The sequence below is a fragment of the Loxodonta africana genome, chromosome 19 (assembly GCF_030014295.1).
Source record: "Loxodonta africana isolate mLoxAfr1 chromosome 19, mLoxAfr1.hap2, whole genome shotgun sequence".
NCBI lineage: Eukaryota > Metazoa > Chordata > Mammalia > Proboscidea > Elephantidae > Loxodonta > Loxodonta africana.
Window position 1 is genome coordinate 22,761,276 of NC_087360.1, and position 20,215 is coordinate 22,781,490.

Sequence of the window (20,215 nt, forward strand, 5' to 3'; positions counted from 1 at the left end):
TCACCATGAGTCAGAACTAACTAGGCAGCAACTAAAGTCATTTATTTTGTCAAGGTTTTCAAATATACTTGAATAGAAGTGAGTAGTCTCTTATGCTACTTTTAACTCCCTATATATCTGAGGTTATTTTCTCATTTTCGTTTCTCATTTTGTGTATGTATTCACGCTTCCTTCCTTTTTACTAATTGGCTAGCTAATAGTAGTATATCTAGTACATATATTTTTTCAAAGACTTGTTTTTTTTGTTTCAAACTTATCAATTTTCGCTTCAGTTATTACTTTGTCCTTCCTTCTGCTTTCCTTGTTCTTTATTGTTCCTGGATGCTTTTCTTTGGGAGCCCTGGTAGCACAGTGGTTAAACCCTAGGCTGCTAACCAATAGGTCAACTGTTCAAACCCACCAGCCCACTTTGTGGGAGAAATATGTGGCAGTCTGCTTTCTGAAGAATTTACAACCTTGGCTGGGGAAACCAGCAAAACTTGTCCAAGGCAAGGTCATGGAAACTCCAAAGACACATCCAAACTCCCTGGGGAACCTAGTTACCAGGCTGAGGGCTCTGGGGACCATGGTCTCGGGAACAACCAGCTCAATCGGCATAACAGTTTAGAAGGAAAAAATTCTACATTCTACTTTGGTGAGTAGCATCTGGGGTCTTAAAAGCTTGTGGACGGCCTTCTAAGATACTCCACTCATCCCACCCCATCTGGAGCAGGGGAAATTGAAGAAGACCAAAGACAACAAGGGAAAGATTAGTCCAAAGAACTAATGGACCACAAGTACCACAGGCTCCACCAGATTGAGTCCAGTACAACTAGATGGTGCTTGGCTACCAGTACTGACTGCTCTGACAGGGATCACAATAGGGGGTCCTGGGCAGAGCTGGAGAAAAATGTAGAATAAAATTAATTCTAGCTAATAATAAAAAAAAAAAGACCAGACTTACTGGTCTGACAGGGACTGAAGAAACCCTGAGCATATGGCCCCCGGACTCCCTTATAGATCAGTAATGAAGCCACTCCTGAGATTCATCCTTCAGCCAAAAATTAGACAGGCCCATGAAATAAAATGAGACTAACTGGGCATACCAGCCCAGGGGCAAGGACAAGAAGGCAGGAAGGGACAGGAAAGCTGGTAACAGGGAAACCAAGGTCGAGAAGGGAAAAGTCATGGGGTTGGCAAACAAAGTCACAAAATAATATATGTCTTATTATTTAATGAGAAACTAGTTTGTCCTGTAAACCTTCATCTAGAGTACAATAAAATAAATTAAAAAAAGATTTACAGCCTTAGAAACCTCATAGGGCAGTTCTACTCTGTCTTATAGCATTGCTATGAGTTAGAATCAACTTGATGGTGGTGGGTTTGGTTTGTGGAATGTGGAGATAAGGGTACTTGCCATTGGGGCAGCTGCTGAATATCCTACGGTGGGGACAGTCCCCACCACAAAGAATTATCTGGCCCAAAATGTCAATAGCACGAAGGTGAGGACCCTGGTCTAGAGAATGTGGGCTGCTGGGGTTGCAGGTAGCTCAGGTCTTGCTTCTTCCAAACATTACCTGGCACAAGGGACAAGACCCCGGGCTTCACTCCTGACTTTGGCCCAACAGATGGCCCTCTTGCCAGCTTTGCTGCTGCACTTAGCAAATACTGTGGACAGGATGCAGTGGGCCTTGTCTCTGTCCAGCTGGCAGCCTGGGCGAGGCCCAGCCCATCTCTGAGTCTCAGTTTCCTCACGGCAGAACATTGTGGAGGACAATAGGAGCTCACCCACAAGCAGTGCTTTCTGAGGACTCTTCCCCACTCAGAGCCTCCTGAATTGGGCCTTTGATTTAATCTTGAACTAGAGGATATACAGAGGGAGACTAAGCCAGAGGGTTGGGCTGGGAGGCCTGGGTGAGTAGTCTGGGGAAGGCTAGAGAGGTCAAAGCCAGGCCAGGAAGCGGTCTGAGGGGATCAGGGAGGAGGCTCACTTCCACAGTCATCTCCCTCCCAGCTGGTCCCCGTCTCTTCTAGTCCCAGGCTGGCCCCCCAACTTAGAGTTACAGACTCAGCTGAAGCCCTTGGAGACATGGCCATGACTAGCCTTGGCCCAGGATGGATGATAGGGCCAAAGCCCGGCCCTCTGTGGAGTAGTTCTCCTCAGTAGCCTGCGGCCTCCCCATCCTTCCTTGGGTCCGACACTGCAAACACACAGGTCCCCTCCTGGGACACCGCCTGGACCACGTTCAGGAAGAAGCGCATACTGGTCTTTTTCTGGCCTCTGTCCTGGAGCCCTGTCTGCACCTCCTGGAGGGAAGAGAAAGCACATTCACAGGGGTGTGAAGCTTAGGTCCACCTCCAGAAGGGTGAGGTCCTGGGGCAGGAATCTGAGAAAATCAACTCAGAATGTAGGACAATTCCAGGTCCTCAGACCCTGAGACTTTCCTAGGGAAAGGCCGTGGACACGGAAGGTGTCAGAGACAGCAACGGTCAGCCTGGTCTAGAGGGCGTAGAGCCTGCAGCCCCCCACTCAACAGCCTGAAGAAATCAAAGGGCTTTAGAGGAGAAGTCCAGTCTCCAGGGAATATGGCAGGAGGATGTGACACAGGTCTCTTGGCCAGAAGGACCTTGAGATGCAAGTTCATTTCTGTGCTGGGTCTGAAGACACCAAGAGTCCTCAGAATGCAAGATTGGAGGTGCTCTGAGGGGCATTCGGTAGAGGAAGCAGTGTCTAAGGACTTAGCCTGAGAGGTCCCCAGTTCTGAGGACCTTGGAAGCAAAGCGTTCTAGAAGGCTAGGGCTTATGGAGTCCCAAGTCCTCAGGATTGCCGTGCTTTGGCTTCTCTGTGCCCAGGGACTTCGGGATATTGAGGAGGAAGAGGCTCAAGTGCCAAGTTTCCAGGGTCCACAGACTTGAACGCTGTTTTGCTATATGAGACTTGAGACCCCAACATACACGAGGAAACTTGAGACTTTCAACACCCAAGAACCTAGGACCTGAGATTCCAACACACAAAAAACTTGAAATCTTCAACACCCAGGAATGTAGAGCCTGAGATCCTAATACACACAAGACTTGAGACCTTCGACATCCAGGAATGTATGGACCTGAGATCCCAACACACACAAAACTTGAAACCTTCAACACCCAGGGACATAAAATCTGAGATCCCAACACACACGAGGAGACTTGAGACCTTTGACAGTCATGAGCACAGTAGTCAAACTCCTCAGGGCTCATGGCCCTGCAAGCTGCAAGTTTAGGGCCCTCTTGGTTGGGGATTAAGCTAAGAGGAGGACCCAAAGCCCCAGATACCATTCATTTTGAACATCCAAGAGTCCAAGGAAATTGAACCCCAGGCTAATGACGCCAGTGGTCCCAGAGTCTAAAGTGCTCAGAGCACAAGGCCCTAAAAGTTCAAGGCCCTAGGATCGAATCCGTGGAACTTGAGGGAGTTAGAGACCAAGGAGGAAGGCCTTAAACTTGTAGTACTGGTTTCTAAAATGCTACTTTGGATTATGGGCCTTATACACCAGCCTGGAAAGGGGCAAAATTCCTGGTAGTGTAGGGACCTTTGTGACCTGGGCCTAAGATCTCTAGATATCAATTTAAACAAACAGGCCAAAAACCTTAGCCCACTCCACTAGGGTCCTAGATTCCAAAGACACCTAGGAACAAAGTTACCAGTGCCCTGTGTCTAAGGTCATGAAGTATGGCCTGAACCTCTGAGAGGACAAAGTGTTTGAAGTGCTACACCCTCTGATTGTGTTTTTTCTGTGCCCAGGGCACTAACTGCCCAATGTCCTTGAAGCCCTAGGCCCTCACTGCTGAGGCCACAGGACGCACAGTCCTCAGAGACCACGTTCCTTAGAGTCTAGTGGCCAAATTCAAGGCCCTGAGTCATGAAGACCCTCCTCACCTCAGTCCTGGGTCTTGTCTGTAAAGATCCTCCTCACCTCAGTCCAGGGTCTCCAAGCCCAGAGCCTAGGACTTTGTTGGTGGAAGACCTGAGACCTGCACAGCCAATGCTCTGACTCCCAAGGGCTGGTGGGTTGCTGAATTACACAAACCTTGGATCCCAGACTGTCATCTCCCAAATTCCCAGAGTCTAAGGTCCTCAGAGTACCAGGTCTCGAGAATCGACCTTCACAGACTAACGACCTGACTTAGCAAGACTCAAGGTGAAACGGCCTAAGAGGCTGAGGCCTGGATCCTGAGATCCTCCAGATCTAAGGTCACTGGAACTTATGGGCCCCAAGGGGGCACTCAAGTCCTCACACCATTGAGAGGATACTACAAAGAGAGGGCATCCGACTCTGAGAATTTGAATCTGACGGGCTGAAGTCCTTAGTCCCAAGTCCTGAAGACCTAGGTTCTCAGAGATTGTACACCCCTTTTGGACCAAAGGCCCCTCAATCTGTGGTTCTCGGAGAAGGGTCATGGAAGGAGCCTTGAGACCAAGAGAGACTCACAACAGGAAAATCAGCTTTGCGAACCTTGAACCCCAGCTGGCTGAACTGACTCCAGGTATATAAAGCTTGAAGCCTTGAAAAGCTGTCAGTCTTTTAAACAGGTTCTCGGAAAAGACACCCACCAGCCCACAGAAGCTCTGAGGAAGCTGACCATCTCTTTGGGGTGGGGAAAAGTCAGCCAAGAGAATTTGACTCACTAGAGCTGTACCGGAGGCTTTTGTGGGGGAACTAAAAAGAAATGAACACCAGTACAACCCCCAATGCCCTGGAACAAAATCCCTCTGCAGACTTCCACGGGAAAAACAACCCCTTTTACAAACAAACTCACAGATAGAAGTTGCAAACCATACAAGGAAACAAGTCTCCATGAGGAAGAATGTGAGAGGCAACAGCCAGGAAAAAACAGCTTCCAGAGAATGGTGTAAATAAACCCAGGGATCAAGACACTGAGGTCCTTAGCTTGGGAGAAGCATAGAAACACCCTGGACACTGTCCTGGAGTTCACAGAATTGGCTCGTTGCCTCCCCCATCGAGGTTTCCCAGACCTAAGTGTGCCTGGCCTAAGATAGTAGCTCATTTCCTCCCAGGGGGCTTTTACTTTAGTGGAGGCGCTTAGTAGAGCCTCTGCCCCAGGTGTCCGGCCTAGTTGTGTCTCAAACCATGGCCTCACCTGGCTGAACTTGGGCTCATACAGCACACGGCCCATGCTGTCGACGTGCAGGATGGGGGCTGCAATGGCTGCTCTCAGGTCAAAGCCAAGCCACAGCTTATTCATGATGGCCTGGGAAGAAAAGGGGGATTCTGGGAGGGAGGGACACACCCACCCCACCCCCCAGGGAAAGCAGGACAAAGGGGCCACCCAGAATTGGGTTGCTCCAACCAGGGGTCCCCAGACTCACCTGGGCCACGGCAGAGATGATAAGCGCCCCCCCAGCCCCGCCGATCACTAGCTTCGACCCCTCGGCTGTGTTGACTAAGATGGAGGGTACCATGGATGACGGGGGCCGCTCACCTGGAACTGGAGGCCAGACAGGTGTTGCTTAGGCATTGCTTCTGAACCAGTGCCCTCCTGGAGCTCCCCACCTCTGCCCACATTCACCACTGAGCAAGCTGTGGCTCAGAGAAACGGGGTGACCTTCCCAGAGGCTGCCACACAACACTTGGCTTGCCCCACTTTTCCTCCTGTCCCCAGCTGAGCCCTGGGGAACCTGGAGGGGGGGTGTCGTGCTGGAAGCACTTGCTCTCACCAGGTTGAGGGGTGATGCCAGAGCCCAGCGAGCGTCTCCAGCATAAGTCCAGGAGCTCATTGTTGAGCAGGATGCCCGTCCTCGGGGAGTATACCATCGCGCCAAAGCTGCAGACAGGGAGCAGAGCCTGGGTGTGGGGTCTGGGCCTCCCCATCTCTGACATGGGGGGAGTGCAGTGCTGCTGGGCCACGCTTCTAGAACCCCATAATTGTAGCAGCTGCTCTCAGCGCGCCAGAACCACGACTCCCCCCTCCCCTGCACTGCCTATGTGGGGCCCCCCAAAGACTCACCCATGCCCCCATCAGGCATCTTTCTGGATAAGGCTCAGGACCACCCACCAGCAGCCTAGTATAAGGCCAGGAGGGGTGTGCTTTGACAGAGAGGAAGAAGGAAAGGACAAAAGCCAAGCTGATCCCCATGGAGACAACTCGGGGAAGCTGGGAGTGGTGGGTCCCAGGCCATTTGTCAGGGGGCTTAAGACCCAGGGAGCAAAGGAGTGAGGCTGCTGGCCACCCCAGGCCCACATACGGCGTGTTGATGGTGCTGGTGGCGGCCACAGCACTGCCATCCTCCCCCAGCACCGACACGTGGGTGGTGCCCATTGGTTGACCCCAGGCCCCGGCCAGGTTGTAGTGGCTGAGAGGGTGGTCACCCCGGGCATCGATCTGTTGGCGGATGTGCTGGGCCAAGGCCTCCCCCAGCAGGTCCCAGGAGGCGTTCTGGGGTGGGCAGGCAGGTGCAGGGTCAGTGGGGTCTGCAGAGCTGAGGGGCTGGGACTCTCAGCCTCTTTAGGGGCCTTTCCATTCTGTCCTCTACCTGCTGACCACCTGCCCTCCCTCCAGGCCCTGCAGTCTCACTGCTGCCCTCCTACACCCTGCTATTCCAGAGCCCCTTCCAGATCCCAGACCCATTGCTTCCTCCCTGCCCAGGGGCACTTCCAGGCTGTCACTGCCCGGAACCACACATGCCTCCGTCCACCTCTGCCCCACTGTTTGGGTCTCATGACCTGTGGGCCACAGGGCTGACTCTCCCTTTATGTTGCCCTGGGCCATGGAGGAAGTCTCTCCCCCAGGCTACCTCACCTGGACCTCCAGGTGGCTGCGAGGGTCCCACAGGCGCCACCTTTGCCCCCCAGCAAACTTGAGCGTCTCTACCAGGTGATGGTACATGTTCACACGCCCTTCAGACCTGGTCACAGACTCCGCAGAAAAGTTGAACCCTGGAGAGGGGTGGGGGGCAGCTGGTGATTGCTCTGTGTAGTGGGTTCAATGGTGGGCTTGGGGCCTCAGTCTTGCCATCAAAAACTCTGTATCCTAATCCCCAGAACTTGAAAGTGTTATCTTATATGGCAAAATACGTGAATAGATTAAGGACTTTGAGGGGAAACATTTATGCTGGGTTGTTTTGGTGGGCTCTAAATGCCGACACATGTATCCTTATAAGATAGACACACAGAGAAGAGAAGAAGGCCATGTGAAGATGCAGGCAGAGATCAGAGTGATGCGGCCACAAGCCAGGGAATGCCAGTAGCCACCAGAAACTGCAAGAAGCAAAGAATGGATTCTCCCCTAGAGCCCCTGGAGGAAGCAAGGCTCTTGATTTTGGATTTCCAGCCTCCAGAACTGTACGAGAATAACTTTCTGTTTTTTTTGCCACCTAATTTGTGGCACTTTGGTAAAGTGGCCCCAGGAAGCTAAAGCCCTCTCCACCCTTGGCAGCCACCAGGCCAGGCATGGGTAAGATGCCCTGCCACCTGCAGTTGACTGGCTGTGCCTGGGCCTTCATCCCTGATGGACAGCTAACCACTTCTAGGCCCACCTCATCCTGTACCCTGGGGTGGTCACCCAGTGTGGGAGGTGGACCTGGTGGACAGTGACATCAGACCCTCAGCAAAGCCCCATCCCGAGCCCCAAGCAGCCACACTCCTGCAGATGGCCCTCCCAATATGCGATCTGGACTCATTTCCACTGCCCTGGACTCAGTGTCATCCCTGTGCCAACCCCAGCTTACAGAGGAGGGGAGTGAGCTGGAAAAGGACAGCGGCTCCCCGAGATCCCAGATTTTCAGAGGCTGGGCATCTTACCTCTCAGCACGCTGAGGATGAAGCCAAGAACTGCGCCCCCTGCTGGTGGTGGTGGTGAGTATAAAGTGTAATCCCCCAGGGGCACCACCAGGGCGTCCACCACTTCAGGGCGGAACGCGGCCAGGTCCTGCAGGGTCAGTTGACTCCCTGGGGTGAGACGGAGAGGGTTCAGGGCACCCCAGCCCTGGCCAGGTGTCCAAGTACATATGGGGAAACTGAGGCGGAGACAGACAGACACTGCCTCAGGTCACACCAGGTATTCCTTTCATCCCCTAGACCAGCATGCAGCAGCTAAGCAGCAGGGTGATGATGGGGCAGTGGGTGCGACATCAGGGCTGGGACCTGGGTCCAGGACTGGGACAGGTGGGCAGACACCAGGGGCAGGGGGCCAGGGAGAGAGAGGACAGGGAAGCTGGGAGAGGGCAGGCATCCCAGAGACTAGAGAGGGCCAACTTGGCCCTAAGCCCTGCCAACCTCCGACTGCCGTTAGACCTAGGAGCTGCAGCAGCCATCGCCAACAAATTTGTTGGCACCGACTCGAGGGCTTTGACCTCGGGGCCCTGAGGCTGGCAGTGGGCTGGGCTGGGCACATGTCCCATTGATCCTGGCAGCTACCTGAGCGCAGACGACAGAGCAGCCATCAGCCATCCGGAGCCCCCAGACAGTTGTACTCCTGCAGGGCCTGTCAGGCCTGGCCAGCACCCAGAACCTAGCTCCTTCTCTTGCCAGTGAGGGCTTTGGGCCCAAGTGTGCTCACCTTCCTTGGCTATGTCCTCCACCAGCATCTGGGCCAGCGTGCCGGTGTAGAAGACCTCTGCGCCCTCTGTGGCCACGGTCTCCAGGGTTGTGGCCAGTGCAGGCCACGGCAGTAGGTCCTGAGGCCTCAGGGGCTCTGTCCCATTGAAGAAGAGCTGCCTGGGGTGGGGGTGGGACAGCCTCAGGGTGAGGCTAGGTTCTGAGAGGCTGGAGCTCTGGCAGAGCCCTACATGGGCAGCCCAGGCCCAGGGTCCTAAGGGGGCTGGATGGGTATCAGGGACAGATTCTCCAGGACTGGGTGAAGCAGTATTACCCTGCACACACCGCTCCCGCAGGCCTGAGTCCTCCCGGGAACAGTCTACCCTACATGCTGAGGAGACCTGGTTGGTGAGTTGACAGGATGGGGAGGGGTGGCCAGAGCCCTCCTGCCACCCTGAGAGAATGAGAAGGGGCCAGTGCTGGAGGGCAGATCCACCCTGGGGTTCCAGAACCCCCCTCTGAGTTAGGCTCTGGCATGGGGAGCCCTGAGGTCCATGGATAGAGCAGAAACACACCACCCTGTGCATGCTGTGCCTCCAACTTCTGGATAGAATGGGGTGGGGTTGCCAGGGGCCTTGGGCCGGGGCCACAGTATGTGCTTACCTCAAGGATGACGCATGCAGGGAAGGCCGCAGTAAACTGTTGTTCAGGAAGTGGCTGAGGACCAGGGGCACGCGGTGGCCCCCACGCAGCAGCTCAATGGTCGGCTGGAACAGCTGCGCCCAGGGCAGGCGGCCATGGCGGCGGTGGGCCTCAGCATAGCCCCGGAGCTCCCCGGGCACCCCAATCCACTGGGCCCCTGCACAGCAGGCAGTGTCCCCGCTCTGGGACTTTTAGGCCTGCCCCAGGGACCCTGTCACCCTCATACCTGGCCCCATCAGGCTTCTTGCCCCCACCCCCCGCCCCGCCACCCCCCACCCCATGGCAGCCAGAGTGAGCTTTCTGGAGCATGCACCTGACACTACTGCTCAGACTCCCATGGCTCTCCACTGGCCTCTATCTAAAGTCCATGGCCAAAGTCCACACCCCACCAAACTGGTCCAAGGACCCCTACCCCAGTCCCAGCAACCTTTGTGGCCATCTCTACTGATCCCTCCAGGCCTCTGCCCAGGCAGGTCCCTCTGCTTGCAGTCCCTTTCCACTCAGAGAGCCTCTCCCCCAGGAAAACACCCCCAACAGGAGTTGGTCAGGCCCCCATGGGGTTCCCGTCCCCCATCACCCTGGTGTCAGGAGTCACAGGCTGTCTGGGAGCCACACTGTCCCCTCAGGTACAGTTCTGGCCTGGAGGGGAGAGGGCAGTGCCCTTCCCTGTCCTCACCTGTGCCTAGTGGCTGGGCCTGCTCACATTGATCCAGTAGGCCTGGTGTGGGGCTGGCGGGCACCGTCTCCCTGGCGTTGATGATCTCTACCTTCCCTGGAGCCAGGGTAGGGTGTGAGGATGGTCAGGGGAGCTGGCCCGTGTTGGACAAGACGATGTAGGGTGGGTGGGTCCTGGAGCTGCTAGGCCTTACCCCACATCATGCACCCCTCAGATGACCCCTGCCTGCTCTAGGCCTCAGTTCCATCTCGGGACCATGAGATGGTACTAAAATTCAGACAGGACCTACCACAAGGGCTTTGTGCAGCCAAGGTGGAAGGGATGGTGGGGGGCTGGCTGGGCATGGCGAGCAGGACAGTCTCGGCCATACACTTGCGGGGCTTAGGAGTACCTCGTGGTTTCCAAGTGGTTGTGGACAAGCCCTCCCTCACCGTGAGGGTCCTGGGGCCCACCTGTGGTTGCATTGTAGATGGTGAAGATGACCCCTCCGCCCAGGCCTGTGCTCTGAGGGTTGACAACACCAGTGCAGACCAGAGCTGCTATGGCAGCATCCATGGGCGAGCCGCGCTGCTGCAGAACAGCTCTAGGGGACACGCACAGAGTAAGCGGCCTGGTTCCCTTCCCATCCTCCCTACCTGGGCTTACTGGGGAACAGTGACAGGTCAGCAGGTCACCCGTCTGCTGCCACTAAACCCCAAGTTAACTCAGAGAACACACCAGTCTGCCCCCTCAAGTCCAGCCACTCATAGGTCCGCAGCACTCTACAGACTGCAGAGTGCAATGCCATTTACAGGGCCCCTTGCTTTACATAAGGTGCTTCTCAGTTTGCCACGTGCTTCCTCAGCCATTATTGTCTAGGGTGTTTGCATCAGGCAAGACCAGACCTAGGCCAGCCCCTCTGTCCCTCCCAGTGGCTCCAGGGACCCACCTAGGCAGCCTCCACTCCCCATCTCTCTGGGGACACACTGGCCACAAGCTCTTCAACGCTGGACTTCTGCAGGTGGCCCTCATATAACATCCTGGCCTCAGGCTTCCCATCTGTACATGGGCAAGGAAGGGCAAGCCCTTCATCTCTGAAAGACTGGTCAGACTGGTCTGTGTTGAGTGCCCACACAGCTCGCCAGGACTGCCTCTCCCCTCACACCTAAGAATCCTCCCCAGCATGTAAACCACAGTTATAGGTAGGGCCCAAATGGGAGGGGACCCAGGTGGGACCTCTGACCTCAATGCCCTCCCTCGGCTCAGGCACCTGTGACCTGACAGTCCTTCCCCAGCTCGTGGGCCACATGTCCCCTCTCTGGCCCACCCTAGGGCACATATGGGTGCCACATGGACACATGTAATCTTGGAGTGGGAATGAGGGCACAAAGCCAGAAGCCATGAGAAAGAGGACTGCTGTGAGAAATGCAAGTTTTTAATAAAAATAAAGCTCCTCAACAAAATCAGAAGAAAACCTGGGAAAAACATTTTAAACTCCCATCACAAAGGACTTATCTCCCTACTCAATGGAACATGTCTTCACTTCCCAGCATCTGACCCTGTGTATCACTCCTGCCTCTGAAAGCACTCTCTGTGCTCAGATTCCCAGGCACCCCACCGCCATGCTTTGGTTTCCCCCTACCTCTCTGGCTGCCCACCTGTTCTCACCCTCTGTTCTCCTGTCTTCATGAAGTCAGGGGCTCCTTCTCAGACCTGGGTCTTTGCTTATCTATGTTCTCTCCCTGGAGGAGCTCATTCAGGCTCACAGATTAAAATGCAACCTCTACGTTGATGACAGATTCTATCTCCAACCCAGTCCTCTCCCCTAAACTCTAGACTCTTCCATCCCACTACCAACAAGATACCTCCTCTGGCTGTCTAGGGGCATTTCATACTTAGCATCACCTAAACTGCACTTTTTATCTCCCTCCCACTTGTGCCCCCAAAAGTCCTCCTTTCCCAATCTTTGCTGTTTTAGAAAATTATACAACCATTCACCCCTCTGTTCAGGCCATAAACCTTGGAGTAATCCATGATTCATTCCTTTCTTTCATCTCCACATTCAAATCCTGCTGATTGACTTGATGGTTAAAAGTAATAATAATAATAATAAATAAATACCCATATTCTGATCCCTTCTCATCACCTCCATCACTACCACCCTGTTCCAAGCCACCAACATCTCTTATCTGAGTTATTACAACAGCCTCTTACATGGTCCCTCTGTACCCACCTTGTTCCTACACATTTTAACAAAATAATCTGTTAAAATGTAAATCACTGTGTCATGAATTGAATAGTGTCTCTCCAAAAATATCTGTCGACTTGGCTATGTCATGATTCCCAATATTGTATGATTGTCTACCATTTTGTCATCTGATGTGATCTCCCTATGTGTTGTAAATCCTATCACTATGATGTAATGAGATGGATTAGTGGCAGTTATATTGATGAGATCCACAAGATTAGACAGGGTCTTAAGCCAATCTCTTTTGAGATATATGAGAGAGAAGCAAGCAGAGGGATATGGGGACCTCATACCACCAAGAAAGCAGTGTCAGGAGCAGAGCATGCCCTTCGGACCCAAGGCTCCTGCACAGAGAAGCTCCTAGACCAAGAGAAGATTGATGACAGGGATCTTCCTCTAGAGCTGTCAGAGAGAGAAGGCCTTCCCCTGGAGTCGAAGCCCTGAATTTGGACTTGTAGCCTTCTAGACTGTGAGAGAATAAATTTATCTTTGTTAAAGCCATCCACTTGTGCTATTTCTGTTATACCAGCACTAGATGACCAAGACACACTGGGACAACTGGATTTCCACATACAAAAGAATGAAGATAGGTCTCGTATACCATACATAAAAATTAACTTAAAATGAATCAAAGGCAAAGATGGAGTTAACTATAAAATCCTTAGAAGAAAACATAGGGGTAAATCTTCATTACACTGGATTTGGCAATGGTTTATTAGATATGACACCAAAAACACAAGCAACAAAAGAAAAAATAGAAAAATTAGACTTCATCAGAATTAAAAACTTTCGTGTATCGAAGACATTATCAAAAAAGTGAAACGACCTGGAGCAAAGAAAAATGAAGAACACCAAGGTCACACGACAACTAAGAGCCCAAGAGACAGAAAGGGCCACATGAACCAGAGACCTACATCATCCTGAGACCAGAAGAACTAGTTGGTGCCTGGCCACAATCGATGACTGCCCTGACAGGGAGCACAACAGAGAACTCCTGAGGGAGCAGGAGATCAGTGGGATGCAGACCCCAAATTCTCATAAAAAGACCATACTTAATGGTCTGACTGAGACTAGAGGAATCCCGGCGGCCATGGTCCCCAGAGCTTCCGTTGGCACAGGACAGGAACCATCCCCGAAGACAACTCATCAGACATGAAAGGGACTGGTCAGTGGGTGGGAGAGAGATGCTGATGAAGAGTGAGCTAATTATATCAGGTGGACACTTGAGATTGTGTTGGCATCCCTTGTCTGGAGGGGGGATGGGAGGATAGAGAGAGAGGGAAGCTGGCAAAATTGTCACGAAAGGAGAGACTGAAAGGGCTGACTCATTAGGGGGAGAGCAAGTGGGAGCAGTGAGTAAGATGTATGTAAACTTATATGTGACAGACTGGTTGCATTTGTAAACATTCACTTGAAGCTTAATAAAAGTTAATAAAAAAGAAAAAAAAGTGAAACGACAACCTACAAAATGGGAGAAAGTATTTGCAAATCATATATCTGATAATGGTCTGCTGTCATTAGGTGCTGTCGAGTAGGTTCTGACTCATAGTGACCCCACATACGACAGAATGAAACTTTGCCCATACCTGCTAGATAATAGTCTAGTATCTGGGCTAGATAAAGAACTCCTACAAGCATCCTTCTGGGCAAACTCAACAACAAGAAGACAAACAACCCAATTATAAATTGGGCAAAAGACTCAAATAGACATTTTCCAAAGATGATATACAAATGGCCAATAAGCACATGAAAAGATGGTCAGCTTCATTAGTCATTAGAGAAATACAAATCAAAACCACAATGAGATACCACTTTACATTCATTAGGATGGCTATGTAAAAAGAAAAAAAAGTGTTGGTAAGAATGTGAAGGTGGAGCCCTCATCCATTGCTGGTGAGAATGTAAATGACTCAGCCACAAACAAAAACTGGTACAGAAATGTGCATATCAGCACTATTCACAATAGCCAAAAGGTGGGAAAAATACAGTGTCCCTCCACTGATGATGGGATAAACAAAATGCGGTACACCCACCCACCCCCATCTCTCACCAATGTGTCTCAGGATGCTGTGGAGCAGCAGGGGCCCACCATCACCTGGCTGTGCTCCGGGCCTCTGCACAGACCCCTGCACCTCTCTAGCATCACGCCTAGCCGGCCTGGGAGACAGACCTCAGCAGCGGTGGTTTCCAGGCCTTCAGACAGGTGAGGCCTGGCCACATGGGCACGACAGAGGCTGAAGAGGTGGCAGAGAGGCCTCTTTGGAAAAAGAGACTTCTGAGCCCCACCTCACCACCCCTTCCTCACACACACACACTCTTGAGGCCTGGCTCCCACTGCTTCCTCACAGCCAGCTGTCACTGCCTCTTGCATGGAGCAGGCCTGCCATTGGTTGCAAAGGACCGCCCGGTTCCCCATCTGGCTCCTAAGGCCCACCAGGTAGATTTTTTACTATTGTCATAAATGTGAAATGTTGAATAAGACAGTCAATAAGTGAGAAGTAGTTATAAATCAATGCCATGGAATATTTTTCTGCCATAAAAAGAAGTGAAAATATAACTACAACATGGATGAACCTTAAAAAAATACGGTAACAAGCCAGACAAGAGGCATATATTGTATGATATTCCACTTATATGAAATGTCAAGAATAGGTAAATCTATAGAGACAGAAAGCAGATTAGCAGTTGCCAGCAGCTGGAGGAGCGGAAAACGGAGAGCGACTAATGGTTATAGGGTTTCCTTTTGGGATGATGCAAATGTTCTAGAACTAGATAGTGGTGATGGTTCACAAAACTGTGAATTCGCTAAATGCCACTGGCATGTACATTTTAAAATGGTACATTTAATGTTACTTGAATTTTACCTCAATTTTAAAAATGTAAATCAAACATCCGGCTGTTAGGTGCCATGGAGTCCATTCCTACTCTTAGCAACTCTGTATACAACAGAACGAAATGCTGTCCGGTGTTGCACCATCCTCATAATTGTTGTTATGTTTGAGCACATTGTTGCAGCCACTGTGACAATCCATCTCACTGAGGGTCTTCATCTTTTTCACTGACCCTCTACTTTACCAAGCATGATGTCCTTCTCCAGGAACTGGTGCCTCCTGATAACCTGTCCAAAGTACCTGAGAAGCGCCTTCCTCGCTTCTAAGGAGCATTCTGGCTGTGCTTCTAAGAAAGACATCCTAGTAATGGGAAACTACATAATTCCAATAAAATTTTAAAGAGCCATACAAATAAAAAATACCTGCTTAAAGGCATCATAGAGCTAACAAGGCAGTGAAGAATTACAAGGCTGTAGAGAGAGATGAACCTAGCATTTGGAGCTGTTTTTCCCCCCAAAATGATTGCCAGTCCCAGAAGAGGTGGCTAAGAGGCAAAGTAGTACTTTTGACATTCTCATGTGACTGGGGGAGGGGATCCTGGAAAACTTCTCACATTTGGGGATTAGTCTTTATCCTACAAGTAACATTAAACCAGAAATAGATCAGCACCTACAAGGACTGTGGCCTGTTTTCAGATAATCTCAGTACCTTAGATTGGATTAAGATGATCTCAGATTTTGGTTCCCTCTTCCAAGGCCTCAAATTATTTCTAAAAATTACTTTAAAGAAGTTTTTAACATGATCCAGTACTAAATTAAAAATAAGCAAACAAACAAGGGACTAAACAACATGAATGAAATCCAAGAGAAACCACAGATAATAGAAACAGACCCATAGGGTCTCCAGATTTTCATATTGTCATGTCACAAACTTTAAAATAACTAGTTATCCAGTGCTGCTATAACAGGAATACCACAAATGGATGCTTTAACAAACATAAATTTATTTTTTCACAGTTTAGGAGGCTAGAATTCCAAATTCAGGAAGTTGGCTCTAGGGGAAGGCTTTCTCTCTGTGTCAGCTTTGGAGGAAGGTCTTTGTCTCTTCTAAGCTTCTGGTCCTGGGAAATCTTCATGTGGCTTGGCATCTTTCCTCCCCTGTCTCTGCTTTGGTTGCTTGTTTAATTTCCTGTATCTCTCAAAAGATATTGACACTAGATAGACCCTATGCTAATCCTGCCTCATTAACATAACAAAGACGACCCATTCCCAAATGTGGTTATAACCACAGGCATAGAGGCTAGAATTTACAACACATATTTTGGGGGACATAATTCAATCCATAACACTATGTTTAAGGATAGAACAGACAAGATTAAGAATTTTATCAGAGAACTTAGTGACAACTGTAAAAATGGAATTTTAAGACCTGAAAAATAACTGGAATTAGTAGCTCAATGGATAAATTTAACAGTAGATTAGATATAGGGTGAAATAAAGATTAGTGAACTGGTAGACAAATCAATGCAAAATATCCAGATTGAAGTAGAGTGAAAACAAGGATAAAACAGGTAGGAGAAAGATTAAGAGACATAGGGATACATTAAGAAGATATAAGTTATGTGAAATTGAAGTTTCATAAGGAGAGAGAATGGGAAAAAAAAATATTGGAAGAGATAAAGCTGAGAATTTTCTAAAATTTATTTATTTATTTTAATGAAGTAATAAAGAGTACCTGGACATCAGTGTAAAATTGTTCAAAAACAAAGACAAAAATTTTAAAAGGAAAAAAACATAAGTTGACTTCTCAGTAAGAGCAAAAAATCTGAGACACAGTTTGTGGAAAAACTGCAACTTATGACTAGGGCCCTGACTTCATCCTATAACTTCATATACAATTAAGACTCCATCTTGTCATTTGGCCATTGTCAGAAATCTACTTCAACTTTTCTGTCTCTGGAAAACATGCTTATTGGATATTATAGTTTGTTCCAAGGAAACTCTTAATGCAACCTGTAGATTATTACAAGATAATCAACCAATCAGAATTAAGGTTGTGGTTTCTTATAAGGTATCAACCAGTCAGAAACAAAGTACGAAGCCATTGTGGTTTCTTAGGCTACTTATAATACAATATGTATAACTTTTACCATAACTGTGTGACGTATATTCAGTCAAGATGTGATTAATACAATGTTCATTGATTTTACCACAACTGCTGTCCCAATAATTTAGTTCCTTTTTTGAGTGTATAATTTCTTAATATTTTACCCATTCCTCAGGATACTGATTTTACTTATGAGGCTTGGTTTCATTACTTCCGCAATTTATAAATTGTGTTGTGTGCTTCAATAAAACCTCTAAAATCATTTATTTTACAGATTACTCACTTAGTAGTTAAGCCGCTTCAGCACTTCAAAACCATAAAATTGGACTGAGAGTTGGCTTCTCAATAGAAAGAAATGGAAGCTAGAAGACAAGATGAGGAAAGTGAGGGGAAAAAAAATCTGCTGATCTAGGATCCTATGCCCACTGAAAGTACCCTTCAAAATGAAAGTGAAGTAAAGACATTTTCAGACAAATGAAAATTGGGAATTTGTCTGCAGCAGACCTGCACTATATGGAATACTAAAGAGTATTCTTCAGGCAGAAGAAACACTGTTCCACATAGAAGCTAAGAGATGCAAGAAGCAACTAAAAGCAGTGGAAGAGGTAAATACGTGGGAAAATCCAGCTCAATATTGTTGGTAAAAAATGATAGTATATTGTGGTCCTTAAAATATTAAAACAGAGGAGGTGGGGCCGAGATGGCGGAGTAATCAGGTGCTTCCTGTGGCCCCTCTTATAAAAAAGACCCCCCCAAAACAAGTGAATTGATCATATATGACAACCTAGGAGCCCTGAATATCAAAGGCAAAGCTGAGGAATCAGAGTGAATGGCAGGGAGAGGGAGAGATTGTTCAGAAGCAGCAAGGAGTTGCCAGACCTGACCTAGGGAGAAATGGCACACTGCAGGCTGGATCCACTGGCACAAGTGTGGTTAAGCAAGCAGTGGCATTCAGAATGAGTTTTCCACATTGAGACAGACCTAGTGGTGGAGAGTCTACTCATGCCACCAGAATTAGTGAAAAGCAGCACTCAATCAGCAAAAGATAAGGACACGCATATAACCTACTGTGCAAACAAAAAACACTCCTCTGGGAAAAACCTCTCTCCCACTTACCTGCCCCTTTCCCACTCTGCACTGGGTCCAAGCAGGCTTCAGAGAGTGCTGTATCCCCTGGGCCAGAAGTAGGACCCATCACGCACCCTAAGCCATTCTCCTGGCCTTGGAGAGGGAACAAATTAACAAACAGGGAAAAAATAATCTGCTGGCTCCAATAAGCCAGGAACTCAGTGCAGAAACAGCTCCTTTGCCTAGGCACAGGCATAAAGGGTCCACAGACTTTGAATGCCTTTTGCCCCTACATAGACCTGTGTGGGCCCATTTCAACACTGTAGGCTGTTATTAGCACAGTACAACAGTGTATATACCTGAAGTCTAACTTCAAGTATTTCAGCTATATGGTGGAGAGGGAGGTTTGTGACATCTGACACTGCTCTGCCTATTAAGCCGAGTCCTCGCCTACCCACATCAGGGACCTGAGGGCTGGTGGCTGTACCCACGCCACCTAGCCATCCACAACAGGGGTCCAAGAATAAGTGGTGTCTCCTAGTCCTTACACCCAACAGCATTGGGTGCCCATAGTCCAGCTGCAAAACCCACCCACGTATGCACTCTAGGGAACAGGGCATGCTTTCCTCAAACACTCGGGGCAGCTGTCAGGAGCCTGCCTTGATCAGTATGTGACCCTCTACTGCAGTCAGATACCTGTGCATACACCAATCACCCCTGACCGTCTAGGACTGTAGGTGAGAGCCTGTACCACAGACTTGGTGATTGAATACCTGGACACATGAGCTGAGTCCATATGAGAAAAGTAAACAGATTCCTGGGCTCACATACCTAGTAAAAGCTCTAACTACCTGGGAACAGGACGTTAGGGCTTCAAAGGCACCAATAATCAAGCTAGCTCACATGAGCAGCCTATTTCAGAATATCAAAACAAAACAAGAAGGTAGGACACAAACAGCAGACACAAAATAAATAAATACAATAACTTATTGATGGCTAGAAGACAACAGTCAATATCAAATCACATAAACAGGCAGACCATGATGGCTTCAGCAAGCTCCCACAGCAAAGATTCAAGAAATCTTCCAGATGAAGAAAACTTCCTGGAACTACCAGAAGTAGAATACAGAAGAGTAATATACAGAACTCCTCAAGAGATCAGGAAGCAGACCAGGTAAAATGCAGAACAAGCCAAGAAACACACAGACAGCAGTAGAGGACCTAAAGAAGATTAGAGAAGAACATAACAACAAATTTAAAAGTCATAGGAGCAGAATTGAGGCAATGGAAGTCAGGATTAGTGAGTTTGAAGATAAAGCCCTTGACACCAACTTATGGAGGAAAAATCAGATAAAAGAATTTTTTAAAATGAAGAAACCCTAAGAATTATGTGGGACACTATAAAGAGGAATAACCTATGAGTGATAGGAGTACCAGAACAGGGTATGGGGGAGGGCAGAAAGGGTGGGTAACAGAAAATACAGAGAGAATTGTTGAAGATTTGTTGCCAGAAAACATCCCTGATATCATGAAAGATGAGAAGATATCTATCCAAGATGCTCATTGAACCCCACACAAGGTAGATCCCTAAAGAAAGTCACGAAGACATATTATAATCAAACTTGCCAAAACCAAAGATAAAGACAGAATTTTAAGAGCAGCTATGGACAAAAGAAAAGTCACCTACAAAGGAGAGTCAATACGACTAAGCTTAGACTACTCAGCAGAAACCATGCAGGCAAGAGGCAATGGGTTGACATATATAAAGCCTTGAAGGAAAAAAACTGCCAGCCAAAACTTATATATCCAGCAAAACTGTCCCTCAAATATGATGGTGAAATTAGGACATTTCCTAATAAACAAAAGTTCAGGGAATTTGGAAAATCCAAACCAAAATTACAAGAAACAATAAAGGGAGTCCTCTGGTTAGAAAATCAATAATATCACACAACAACTCATGACTAGAACACAGGACAGAACAACCAGATATCAACCCAGATAGGGAAATCACAAAAATAAATCATAACTAAAACACTCAAAATAGGGAAACAGAGACGTAACTATGTAAAGTTCACAACATCAAAACAA

At 48.9% G+C, this 20,215-nt stretch overlaps 1 protein-coding gene across 1 annotated transcript in view; it reads right to left on the reverse strand.

Annotated features, from left to right (window-relative positions):
• Positions 1 to 1,131: 1,131 nt before the first annotated feature.
• Positions 1,132 to 20,215, reverse strand: part of GGT5 (gamma-glutamyltransferase 5) — a 46,216-nt gene continuing 27,132 nt past the window's right edge. Inside the window, 11 exon segments of the mRNA XM_003419143.3 lie at positions 1,132 to 2,286; positions 5,123 to 5,233; positions 5,352 to 5,553; positions 5,690 to 5,806; positions 6,228 to 6,418; positions 6,782 to 6,918; positions 7,783 to 7,929; positions 8,540 to 8,697; positions 9,181 to 9,376; positions 9,896 to 9,991; positions 10,348 to 10,478. Of these exon segments, the coding sequence (XP_003419191.3) occupies positions 2,140 to 2,286; positions 5,123 to 5,233; positions 5,352 to 5,553; positions 5,690 to 5,806; positions 6,228 to 6,418; positions 6,782 to 6,918; positions 7,783 to 7,929; positions 8,540 to 8,697; positions 9,181 to 9,376; positions 9,896 to 9,991; positions 10,348 to 10,478 (1,633 nt within the window). The 3' untranslated portion in view covers positions 1,132 to 2,139.